At 44.2% G+C, this 13,795-nt stretch overlaps 1 protein-coding gene across 1 annotated transcript in view; it reads left to right on the top strand.

Moving 5' to 3' along the window:
* CENPE (centromere protein E) overlaps positions 1–13,795 on the top strand; it is a 3,008,010-nt gene that overhangs the window by 1,029,800 nt on the left and 1,964,415 nt on the right. The window contains exon 19 of the mRNA XM_044063442.1: positions 6,704–6,778. Coding sequence (XP_043919377.1) covers positions 6,704–6,778 — 75 coding nt within the window. The remainder of the gene's footprint in view (positions 1–6,703; positions 6,779–13,795) is intronic.

The raw sequence follows: 13,795 nt of genomic DNA, 5'->3' as shown, positions 1-13,795 counted from the left end.
ATTTCTCTTACTTATATAAATACATATAGATATATATATATATCTAGCCTAATATACTTAGGCTACTGTTATTATTATTAGGATTAGTGTGGTGTACTTTTTACATATACAGTTGCATTTGCTTTTCTTTGAGAAAAAATGTCAGAAAAAGCCAAATCTGGCTTTAAACGTTGCCAGTGTGGACAGAAAATGTCCATTACTGGCAACCATGTTTCCTGCATATACTGTCTGGGGCCTCTCCATCTTCAAAAGGATTGTTCCATCTGCCACTCGTTTAGTGGCAGAGTGATGATGGAGAGACGCAGGAAACTGGTTGAGAGAGGTCTCCTGAAGCCGGAGTTTCAGGAGACATTGGACAAGGCAGACCAGTTATCGAAGTCTTCGAAGGGGTCGAAGTCTTTGAAGATATCGGAGCCCAAGTCGTTGGATCAGAGTACCTCGTCTAAGATTCGGTTGCTGGCTCCACAGACCTTGGAGCTGTGCAGCGAGATACTGCATCGAGTCGAGGTCCAGGTCTTGGAGCCAGTATCAGAGGTACCCCCTTCATCGATCCTTCGCTCGGTGACATCTTCGACCCCTTCGACGTGTTCCTCCAGACTGTCTGACACCGATGTGGATCGAGTGGTGCAGAAACTGATGGAGAACACGGCCTTATCCAAACTGATTGCGGTTTCATCCCAGCTGGTTTCAAAGCTTGAGACCCTTCCTGTCCCATCTCTTGATCCTTCTTCGAGAACCGTTGAGTCATCGGAGCCAGGAGTTGAGGATCTGATGATCGTTGATCCTCCGGGGCCGAAGCCTTCTTTAGTGCTTTCGGCTCCACTGACCTCAACACCCTCGGTACCTTTCGAGGGGTCTCTGTTCCGACAATCTCTCCTCGGTTCTGGGGGGGGGGGGGGGGGGGAGTCTAACCAAACTTTTGGTTCCGACTCTTCCCCTCGGTGCAGATTAGTTTGGCTCCTTCCTCATGATCGGTGCCCGTGGGTCCGGGCTCGGCGAGGCCACCGTCTTCTTCAGAACTGGTGGAGCCCTTGGCCCGGGGCTCTAGTGCTTTCGAGGCCATGAGGAAGGTCTTGTCTGGTAAGATTTTCACATCAGACTCTTCTCCCTCCCCAGAGGGTCCATGTTCTGTCTCTGCACCTACTGATCACGGCCAAGCGTAGAGACCAAAGGCCTCAGTCAACCCCAGAGGGTGAACCCTGCTCCTCGGAAGCTTCACCAGATGCCCCCTCTGATGATGTCCTGAGGAAGAGGTTGTGCAAGAGGAGGTACACTGATTCCCCACAGGAATCTCTGACATCTGATACTGACTTGGATGAGTCAGAGGGGACCCCACGTTCCTCCTCTGGGGATTTCTCGTTTGCCGACATCCTTGAAATTCTCAAGCAGAGGGGTGACTGGCAGTCCCTTGCCCCCACTGAGGACGAGTCGGGGTTACTGGAGGCTTTTTGGGCTCAACCTTCCACCTCCTGGGTAACTCCGCCCTTCGAGTTAATGGAGTTAATAGCTCGAAGGGCGTGGGAGTCCCCTGACACATTGGAACCAGTCCCTTGGAGGCCCAATAAGTACATCACTGCCCCACAGGATAAGGCGTACCTCACCAAAGGGGTCCCAGTTGATGCTATGGTGGTGGCGGCGGCCACCAAAAAGGAAATGTCTGAAGCATCTTCCTCTGTTCATCCCCCTAATAAGGACTCCAGGACGATGGACAGGTACGGGAAGCACATTTTTAGTTCAGTGACGTTTTCCATGCGATCACTGAACTACCTCACTCATTTTACCCGTCTTCAGAGAGATGATCTTAAGGAGTTGCGAGATACTCTTCAGGGTACCACAGATGCCACTGTCTCAGACAAGGTGACACAGCTCAATACCCTAAACTCTGTCGTGAACTCATCCATGCGGCTCATTTCATATGCAGCCGAAGGATCGAGTAGGGCTGCAGCTTCAGCGATCGCTCTGAGGAGACAATCCTGGATGCGCCTATGCTCCTTTGCGGAAGCCTTTAAGTCTTCCTTTACTAATGCCTCTTTTGATGGCTCCTCCTTGTTTGGGCCCAAAGTGAAGGAGACGCTCACTAGGTATGAGCAAGAAGGAAAGACCCTGTCCTGCCGTAGGGGTCCGTTTTTCTGCCCCTTATAGACCATACCCCAAAGGGCAAAGAGGTGGAAAAATGTGGTTCCGGAAGACTCCCGGAGCTTTCCAATCCACACCTAGTGAAACCCCCTCCAGAGGCAGAGGAGGGGGAAGTAATGGAAGATGCTGCCCAGGTGGCAGAGGGGGTCCACAGAACCAGGGTGACAGGGATAGCGTCCCTGGCAAGCCCTTCCAGCACTCCTGAGTGGAGGCCCGGCTGTCCTGCTCTGGAGGCAGTCGGGGGTTGCTTGGCTTTATACCCAGAGACCTGGCTAAATCTCACTTCAGATTCTTGGGTAAAAAGCATAATAACCAGAGGATACAACATCCCTTTCTTAAACAATCCTCCTATCCAAAAAAGATTCCCAGATGTTCCCTCAGATTGGGGGATCAGGCAGCCATAGAAATACAAAGGCTGTTAGAAAAAAAAAAAAGTCATCCAGCCAGTCCCGGCGGACCAAATAGGATCCGGAACTTACTCAAGGTTCTTTTTAGTTCTAAAGAAAACAGGGGACTGGAGGACAATACTGGACCTCAGCAAACTCAATACCTTTGTGAAGAAGGAAAAATTCCGGATGGTCACGCTACAATCGATCCTTCTGTTTCTTCGAACGATTGGATGTGCTCCATAGATTTCAAGGATGCGTACTACCACGTCAAAATGGCCAGGCCATCCAGAGATCACCTGCGCTTCCAGCTGGGAGCCAGTCATTTTCAGTTTCGAGCTCTGCCCTTTGGCCTCACCTCAGCCCCCAGGGTGTTCAAGTCCATGGCAGTAGTGGCGTCCCACCTGTGACGACTTGTATTCCGGGTGTTTCCATTCTTAGACGACTGGCTCCTAACCGCCACCACCAGGCATCACCTATCACAAGCCAGGGACTATACAATCAATCTCTTTTCCCACTTAGGCATAACTATAAACTTCGAAAAATCTGTCTTATTGCCCCCTCAGCATATATCATTCATAGGAGTGGAATTGGACACTACCTTATCCGTGATCAGACTTACTGATTCAAGGGTCTCAACCCTGAGGGAACAGGTTTCTGTTCTCCTAGAAAACAAAAGGGTCCCAGCCGCACAGGTTTTGGAAGTTTTAGGTATGATGGCAGCAGCCCTTATTGCGGTCCCCCTAGGGAGAATGCACATGAGGATCCTCCAATGGCTACTCTTCACACAGTGGTCTTACCAACAGTTACCATTGTCACACAACATCCTACTCACGGAATTGTGCCAACGGGATCTTCGTTGGTGGATGAACAGTTAGGAACCTACAACAGGCCGCCCGTTTGTTCTTCCACCCCCTTTAGCCACAGTGACCACGGACGCTTCCCTGATAGGGTGGGGGGGACTTTTTCAGGGGAGAACAGTTCAAGGCCAGTAGTCTGAAATGGAGTACAAACTGCACATCAATGTCCTAGAGTTGAGAGCAGTGTTCCTAGCGTTGCAACACTTTCATGACTACTTACCTCAGGGAACAGTTGCAATTCAGACAGACAACATGTCAGTGGTCTGGTACATAAACAAGCAAGGAGGAACTAGGTCTTACCCCTATGCAGAGAGGCCCTGAGGATCTGGCAATGAGCTGTGTCCACCGGATGCTTTCTCATAGCAACGCACATCCCGGGGACGTCCAGTGTAATAGCGGACAGGTTGAGCAGAGCCATCTTGCTGCCTCATGAGTGGTCCCTCAAAAATCAGGTAGCGGAGAGAATTTTCCGCAGATGGGGCCAGCCTTTCTGCAACCTTTTTGCTTCCCCCTTGAATGCCAAATGCAGAAGCTATTTCGCCTTACGTCCCCCTCCTGGGGGCGCCCCCAGGGATGCACTTGTACACGATTGGCCCCCGGGTCTCCTATATGCCTTCCCTCCTGTTCCACTAATCTCGAAATTTCTGCAGAAAGCCAAGGGTCTGGAAAGGACGATCATCTTGATAGCCCCATTCTGGCCTCGACAAAACTGGTTCCCCTTCCTCCAAGCACACCAAATAGAAGAACCTTGGACTCTGGACCCAGTGCCAGACCTGCTGACCCACTCGTCAGGAGTTCTTCACCCCTCTCTCTCATCCCTCAAACTGACAGCATGGCTGCTCCACTTCCCAGCTTAGCCAGGTCAGATCTTTTATCTCCAGCAGTACAACATATTCTGATTTCTTCCCACAAATCCTCCACTAGAAAATTGTATAAGAGCAAGTGGAAACGTTTCGCATGTTGGGCCTCCAAACAAGGTTTAGATCACTTGGTTGCTCCTATTCACAAGATTCTGGAATTTCTATCTACTCTTTTTCACCAGGGGGCTTCAACATCCACCATAAGGGTACAGCTGGCTGCCATATCTAATTTTCATGTGGGAGAAGGAGGCGCGACTATTATGTCGCACAGGCTTTGTAGGGCTTTCATGAAGGGAACTCATCTCCGACCACCTATTTGGAGCCCAGTCTTTCCTTGGAATTTAAATCTGATGCTATCCCAACTCATGCTATCGCCATTTGAACCAGCTTCGTCATGCCCACTGAAATACCTTTCTTGGAAAACTCTATTTCTGGTGGCAATCACCTCGGCCCGCAGAGTGTCGGAGCTGCATGCACTGTCAATTAGACCACTATATCTGATATTTCACCCAGACAGGGTCACCTTACGTACTAATCCATTTTTTCTACCAAACGTCTGCTCAGAATCGAGTCTTAATCAATCCATAGAGCTTCCCACTTTTTTCAAGAACCATACCAATAAGCTGGAATACACGCTTCACAAATTGGATGTGCACAGACAACTGAGATTTTACCTAGACCGAACAAAAGAATTCAGGAAATTGGACCAACTATTTGTCTCATGCAGACAGTAAGAAAGGACTTGCAGTCACAAAAATCACGCTATCCAAATGGCTCTCAGACTGCATAAACTTTGTTTATTCATCTTAAAATCAGCCTACTCCCCTCAAAATTAAAGCTCACTCTACTAGAGCCATTTCTACTTCTCTGGCACATGCGGCTCGCTTGCCTATAGATACCATTTGTGCTGCATCTACCTGGGCCAAACCTCATACGTTTGTTACTCATTACAAAGTGGACAGGGCCTCCAGGGAAAGGGCTTCCTTTGGTTCCACTGTTCTCAGGAATGTTCTCCCATGAGCCACCCGGGGTTTAGAGTGCTGGGGACGTTATCCATGTGTAAGAACAAACGGCGAGATCAAACAACTTCACATAAAGAAGTTCTGTTCTTACCATAACGCTCCATGTGAGTTGTTCATCTCGCCTTTGTTCTTACATTCCCGCCCTCCTTCCCCCCTCCATGTTCTGGAGGAATAGGTACGACTCGTAGCTGGTCGTCTTCTCATGGTTCCCTGTGACTGGCTATGCACATGTATGCATGCGTAGTCAGGCAGGTATAACATAGTTGCCTGTTTTTATATTTACCTTCTAGGTATATATGTGTATAGGTAAATTTGGTGTGTAGGCAGGTAGATATGTTGTTACCTGGTTTCTTTGCAAACTAGATCTGAGGGTTAGCAGCAGGGGATCATGGGATAGGGACTGTGCCTCGAGCTTCATTTAGACGCAGAGCTTGGAATGTGGCCGACTCGGAGCCGAGGGTTCGGTTCCGAACCCATGTGTAAGAACAAAGGCGAGATGAACAACTCACATGGAGCGTTATGGTAAGAACATAACTTCTTTTTACTGGCTTGGGCATAATATGCAGTTTAGCTATGGGGAGATGCAAGTAAAATTTAAATGTTGTGAACACGTTCTTGTGTGCATCTTAACTTTTGGAAAAGTTAATAGTAGATGTGCTTCTTCCTTTTCAAACTTTACCCACAATTTTAAACTGGCTGTTTGTGTCAACATGTATGACTGATTTTTTGCCTGTGCAGTGCTTCAGGATCTGGCGGTGGTGTCGTCTTTATCTGTCTAATTTATTTTTTTTCCTTACCTCAGACTTCATTAGGCTTTATAGTTTTACCTTCATTGAGAGCCTTATTAATTCTGTGTAGTAAACTCTGTTATCAACCATATCAAAGGGAATAGAAGAGGTGTTTCTGGAAGACTGTGTTTTCTTCTTTGCCTCAGTTCTTGTCTCTGGATTGTGCCAGTAAAAACATTTGTGGTTGGCTCCTTCTGCTTCATTTTTTGTGTGCTTTATTGCCCTTTAGAAATGGCAAGCTGTTGTGCTTATGCTGGTTCCACTACATAGCTCTTGAGCTTGGTATGATGGTGTCTCTGTGTACTGTTGCTGGAAGGAAGTACTCATCTTTGACTATGAGCTGTTATGAGTGACATATTTGTGGTGCTGCATAAATCTGCATTCTGGGTGCTTACACAGCTGTACTTTTGTCACCATCTTGTATGCACCTCAGTATTTCCTAAAAAGTGACGAATAATTTCAAACAAAATAAATGAAAACATGCTAATGGCTCTGAAAAATTTTCTTACCTGGAAATATCAGTCTTGTGATAATGAAGCTTTGAAAATTAATCATGCTAAATTTTAATGCAATTTCTATAATAGCTGGTGATGGCTGTCCTCTTTGTATCTAACTGGTGTTGCATCCTCTGCATGTTTAATTGCTCCACAGGCTCAGCTCTTGCATGAAATTGCGAAACTAAAGAGCATAGTTGAAAATGCAGAAGCGTACAACAAAGAACTGGAGGTGAGCTTGCATTGCGTTGTTAGTATGTATATATTGCACATTTATGTTTTAAGTAGCATGATATTTTGGAATGGTTTAATTTTACTTAGTACTGGTGTTATCTGCATCTGTGCAAATGGTGCAGCAGACATTCCCACTTGAGTATCATTAAAAGTATGCAACTCCAAAAACAGAAACTGGTTTCACATTCTTTAAAGAAAAAAAAGTACCTCTAGTCTATTTTGAAAGTGGGGGAAAGCAAAAAAAAGTCTAAACATTTACCATTTTGTAAGGGGGAGGAGGCAAAAAAAAAATCACAGGTACAAAAAATTACTTTAATGCAGTACTCAGTCAGCCCAGAGGAAATAAATATTTACACAGTTTTAATTGTAATGAACATAAAGCTGTGAAATGTAACTTGTAACTCTTGTCATATCCTATTAGAAGTGAGAGACCTGATCAAAATTTGAACTGGAGTTCCAACAAATGGAGTCAGGCCATGGTTAACACATTTGGGAATACTTTTTTCAGATGGTTAAAAGAGGTTTAGCAAACACCCCCCTCCCCCCAATTCCCTTGCTATTGATGTAAATGCATCTATTTGAGTATCATCATTACGGGTGAATTGTGTCTGGTTGGCAGTCGACCATTTATGATCAACTAGACAGATGGACAAGATCAAATAATTTCCTGGGTTGTTGAATATGCCCATATACCATGTTTGCGTGATCTCAGAATTCGTATATATAATTAGCAGGGGGGCTTGCTCCATGCAAAAATTCATGTTTTTCTTTGTTTTTTAGAACTTGAATTTTGCATATGCCAATTCTGTTTTTCGGCGCATGCGTAATTGTGTCGATGTGGGTGTTCAACATTTTTCATCTATGTTTAGCATGTCAGTGTTGGTCATATTTGATGTATAGTAATGCAACTACATTTATATCACTGTCTGGTTGGGCAATATTTTTAGTAGTTCCTGTATTGGAATTATCATGCATTTCCCTTAATCACATTTAGTCCTGCAGTTATGAGAACTCTAGTTATTCATCACATTTTGCAATACAGAGAGATGCTATGAAAACCTCAAGCCAAATATAGTTTCTGGCTTTATTTAAGCCATTAGTTGCATTTCCTGATGTCTCAGTTGATTTAACACTTTAGGCATATGTTTCATTCCCACATAGCAAACACACATACTTCTGTTATCCTTGTGCACCTACCCTTGGATTCAGAAACAGTATGGCCGTGATCGAAGCCACTCAGTCTAAATTGTGAGTGAATGATTGCAGCTAAGCAATTGTGCTCAGTGAGCAGCTTGTTAACAGTAGTGGCTGTGGGAAGAGCGTGTAGGACTCTGGTGCTGTCACAGGGAAGTGTAAATAGCAGCAGTTGTAGTACTCCTCATTTGTCAAGCATGAACCCCAGGGTAAGCTCAGCTCAGTCTCATATGCACAGCTGTGGCAATAGAACAAAGTTATGTAGCAGCCATATAAGGTTGTGATGCATGTGTACTGATCGTTTTTTGACTTAATGATGTGTTTGTGTCTGTATGTGTAATATAGCTAATATATAGAAAGTATAAGTTGTGAAGGTTGTAAGAGATGTAAGATTAAAGTAGGATGGTAGAGGAGGTAACCGAGCCACACAACCATGTAGGCAAGACTGGAAAAGGAAGTGGTGACTCGAGGGATGGGAGAACATTGGATAAGGAAATATGAAACACACATTTCAACTAAATATAAAAAAGCATGTAATGGATAAGAGTAGAAGAAAGTATCAGTGTATTGACCAAGAACAGTTACTACATCAGCTGTGTGAGACTACTGTGTACCTTCACTATAATGAAAATGTCAAGAAACAAACATCCTACTGTAAAAATGAATTGCATTTATGCAACCCCTATGGACGTGAAACCACAAACCTAACCTCTTACAGTATGCCAAGTCTTTAATATATGAAGGGAAATGCACAGCAGCTGGTGGTTACACACTTGCAGAAAGGGGGGGGGGCATAAACTCTTGAGAGGACTTGGACCTACAACCCCCCTCTCCCCACTTAGTGTGCAAAGTGCTTCATTTACTGTGCATGTGCTACAGAAGTGACGCAGGCAAAATCAGCAAAGCACACAACACTTAGTGATCACACACTTGCAGAATGAAAAAAAAAAAGAGCATACAACCCTGAAAGGGCTTGAGTGCACAGTCCTTTCCACGTACAGTATTCAAAGCATGTCATTTACAGGTGGAACTAAAGAAGCGATGAGAAACGTACGATGGAGGAAATGCACAGAAGTTGATTACACTCTTTCAGAATGGGAAAAAAAAGGCAAAAGATGCAACCCTGATGGGACTTTAACCCAGCCTTCTACACTTTTATTATTTACAGTGAGACGCAATATCTGGAAAGTACATAGCAGTTGGTGATTGCACACAGAATGAAAGAATAGGAGGGCCAATGTTGACCTATCAGGATACCACCCTTTGGGGGAGATGATATATTGTGTACGTGCAGAGTTGGCATCATAATTCATTTTTTAGGAAGGGAGTAGTCAACATGCACCCCAACTCTGTTGTATAGCTATGTTGAAGGGAGTGTGTTTTACACAATGATCTAATGAGGAAGCCTTGAGGAACAAAGGTCATCCTCCAGTGAATAGAAGAGCAAGTCCCTTCCCCCACTGATCTTATGGTTGCGGCAACTCATAACTTTTTTACCCACCTTGCAGCTTGACCATTAGTTGTCCGCAGGAGCTTGTCTTTGTTCACTGAACTTGACAAACTTCTCCTGGACTTCCTTTGACCCATATTTAAGACCAGTGAGGACCCAGAAACATCTCACATAAGTGTTCTGTATGCTGAGGGATAACTTTTATGTCCTTAATAGTCCTTTCCCCACCACCACATAAGCGAATACTGTTTTGATACAGGCATGTCATGGACATGTCAGTTTATCATCCCACCTCTGTAGCAGCTCGGACAATGCCTCCTGCTCATTTTTGGTCACTGCTAGACATCAGCCACATGTGCTTGTTGCACTATCTCCTTTTAAAATGTGTAGAATCATCCTCCCTTGCCAACGCCTCAAACACCTGAGCCACTAATAAAACCTGAGTCTCCTAGGACATGAACTGAGAGTTAACCTTGTATGCAGTAGTGCCTGGTGATTGTGAAAACTGTAAGTTCTTGAAATTCTTTGTGGAATGACTTCAAGTTTTACCTTTCTGTAGAAAAGCCCAAAATGTGTTCAGTTAATGAAGATTTAGGTGGCCTTGTTTGCCCATCTGTCAATAAAGCACACTCTTAAGGTTGTCATTTTTTCAGGCTGGAAATATCTGGAGTCCTGTTCCCTTGGCCTCTAGCAAGGTAGAACACCCCCTATATAAGCCTCTTGCTTAATGGAGCGGTTATGATTGTGGGCCCAGGATGGACACTTGTATGTTCTTTTTGGTCCATCTTGGGTCCAGAGCATCCTGTGCCTGCCTTCATGATACAGGTCCAAAGCGTTAATAGGGCAGACTAGAAGGTGTTTTTCTGTGCCTCATTGGAGATCATGATATTCAACTACCTATCTGATGTCACCTTTATTCCCCTCTTTGTGTAGGGAATGGAGAAGCTGCTTGATGTCCCTGACTCCTGTCAAATATGTATTTAGTCTAGTTATTTTGTGCGTTTCCAGTTGGTCATCCTTTGTGGACAAGTTTATGCAAGCCATTATGTGAGCGTTCTTGTTGGAGCTTTTAGGAAGAGGTTCACTTTGGTATGGCCTTCCAGGGTCTGGTTTAAAAACCTCCAGTTAAACAGAAAGGGCTTTCTCTACTGTAAATGACTTGTATAATTTGCCACAAAGAAGCCCTTTTGAAAGATGCACAATGTCCGCAAGTGTTGAATATGGTTATTCTCTCTCCTCCTGTACCGGCTACATCCTTGTAGAGGGTCACTGATTTGCTGCTGCCCAACATTTAAGGACTACTAGTATGGGTCGGGAGAGATGTCAGAGTTTGCAGTGGCTGTGAGGACCATCACAGTTAATACTTGGTTCTGGGTGTGGCCACCCCATCTCTTGGAAGCTGTAGGTCACCCCAGAAAGGCTATGCTTCTGGTCCAAGCATTTTCTGCAGAGACATTAGGCTTCATGCAGAATCTACCTCTCCAAGGCTGTAGAGTCTGTCTTTCCCGTGGGGAGGAGCCTGATGTTCTACTTATACTGTTTGCTTTTCTGAATATATGTCAGGGGAATTTCTCTGCCTCTGTGAACTCAATGAGTACATCAGCTGTATCAATATATGACAAATTAAATCTGCTCCTTATTTTGTTTTTTTTGTGAAGCTCCTGCAGTTAGATGAAACTGTGAAATCCTGCAATACATTGTTAAAATGTAGTGTACTTCCTAAATATGCCTAGTTTTCAGCCTGCTAGTACTTTATTGCCATTCCACATTTCAGTGCTTGATCTCAATATTCATCATATTTAAGTTTCTATATCTGATGTTTAAAACATTTGAACTTTGTGTGGCTTTTGTCATGAACAGTAACATTCTGGTTCAACCCTAGCACAGATAATTACTACAGATCGATATTTTGCTCTTAAGTTATGTAAGTGTGTTGTTGCTGTATTGATGAATTATTGTATTTCTGCACTTTATTGGTGTAAAGTGCCACACTCTTTCACTTACCTTAACTGCTGTTTTTCTGCACTGTGGCAATTTTCTTCTAATCTTCCAAGAAATGGCTACTGGATAATTTGTTGTTTGTCCTGTAGTTTCTGTACTTTGGGGTTACCCTTGTGTTGTTTTACATTAAGAAAGACCGTCTGCACTCTAGTGGCAGTAGAGGGTAGCCTGATCTAAGCTTGGACATTCCAGAGAAAGGCCTTTTTTCTTGGCCAGTGAGTTGTAAAGTTTTGTTCTTTGGTTAGCAATATCCTGTATAAACACAAGTGCTTAGAATCTCAATGTTCCTGTTAAAAAAAAAAAATACTGCCATAACAGTTCCTGAGTATGTAATTGCCAGATGAGAATCGGGTGTGAGAGAATGGGAGAATCGCTCTGCAAAATTAAACTAATATGGCAATTCTTGCCTACTATCCAAACTAATCTGTTGAACACTCAATTTCCCTTTACAGTGGTTATGTACAAGAGAAGCACAAAAAAGTTTGCTAATCACAGTCTTCTACTCTTGGTTCTGCTCCTACTGAAACCTACTATATAAATGCCAAAAATGACAGAGTTTAACTTTCTTCCTATCTCTGTTGCCAGTTTTAGTCTTGGGCATACTCAGTGTCAAAATTCTCATGTTTTCTGACACCACTTTGGTCTCAAATCTGATACAGTATTTGAAGGATAATAGTATACTGTGGTGGTGGTGGTGCTGCAGTAGTGTTGTCGTCTCACAGTAAGACGTTGCCCGTTCGATTCTCAGAGCGTCTTCTGTGTGGCGACATGCATAAATGGGCATTCCTTCGTTGAAGGTTGTGTGTTAGGCCCGGCAAGCCAGCACGTAAAAATTTACTGCCAATCATTAGCGGACCGGAGTTCCGCTGTGGTGACCCGTAACCGGGAAAAGCCGAAAGACACAACAAGACACAACATTTGAAGGATAATAGTATACAAAATATACACCATCACTGGAAACATTGGTCGCACACACAACCACTACAGCTACCAAAAAGTTCAGAAATGCACACCACCACACATCACCTGCTTACTTGTTCCACGGGCCAGGCAAACGTATACTGAGGCCCCTTTAATTTAGCTTCACAAACCTCAAAAGCCTCCCAGATGCAGAAGTTAAGATAACTATCCAGCAAACTCCAAAAAAAAAAAAAAAAAAAAAAAAAAAAAAAACTACTACTACAGCAACAACCACCAAGATGCATTCAGCTTCATTGTCTCAGTGTCTCCGCCTACAAGGCAGACAACTTCAAAATGCGATATCATGATCATGGGAGACTCTATTGTAACAGACACAAATAGTCACACTCACTGGACTGGGCAAAGAGGAGATTGTCAGTTGCCTGTCAGGGGTCAAGATCCACTGCATCACTCATGCACATAGGCCATTGAACCACAAGTACTAGTATGACTCTGTTGTAATCCATCGTTGGACCACATGAAGAGAGAGACATGATAGGTTCGTATGCGGTTACTAGACTAATGGCCCTAGAGTCATACAAGCCCAACAGTGTAAAAATCCATGTACCCTTATTGACCATAGTTAGATGGTCATTGCTAACAGAATGATTTTGTGATGAGCACCGACTGCCCCTGTCCATGAGGGACTTATGTGCCACCCCCGGAGTGAATTTGTGGTTACTCATCCAATTGCCAGAGTTGCTGTTGTATAGGGGTCATTGAGGAGCTCTGCTTTACATGGAGTAGGAACTTATTCCAGAGGAGTGGCAGTTGCTAGGAGATGTGTTTGTCTCCCCAGCATGTCCTGTTTGTCACAGGTCAGGTAAGATCCCTAGAGCAATTTATTCTTGTCCCATTTATTTTGTGGATGTGCAGCATTTCCATTAGGTCAGAATGCAAGACTGCTCTGTAGGACAGGCACCACTCACCTGTCAGCAGCCTGTGTGATACAGAGTACAGTAGTAGGGCTTTCAGTTTTTCCATGTATGTCATGTTTTGGAGGGCTTGGATTGTCTTGGTCAGAAACCTCTGTTGTTTCTCCAGTGGCTGCAGGTGTCTGGTGAGGTACATACAGAAGGGAGCATTGTACTCGATTAGTAGTCTGATAAGGATCAAGTGCAGCGGACCTGTGAACTCCCTAGTCTTGGATGCGATGCCCTTATTTATGAGATGTGCATTGTAAAATGCTTTTCTGACAATTGCAGAGACATGGTGATCAAAGTTTAGATTGCTATCAACCTGTGTTCCCACGTATCTCACCACTGAGTTTGAGCTTGGAGTGTTGCTATCTATATTATAGTTAGCAGGCGCTATGTCTTTGCGAAAAGGGATAATGAGACATTTTTTTGCATTAAGTTTTAGTCCATGAGTTTGACACCAATCATTTGTCTGTAAGCCCTTTCTGTAATA

This window comes from Protopterus annectens, chromosome 2.part1 (genome assembly GCF_019279795.1).
Source record: "Protopterus annectens isolate FY-2018-M chromosome 2.part1, PAN1.0, whole genome shotgun sequence".
Lineage (NCBI taxonomy): Eukaryota > Metazoa > Chordata > Ceratodontiformes > Protopteridae > Protopterus > Protopterus annectens.
This window is presented reverse-complemented; position numbering and strand designations above follow the sequence as displayed.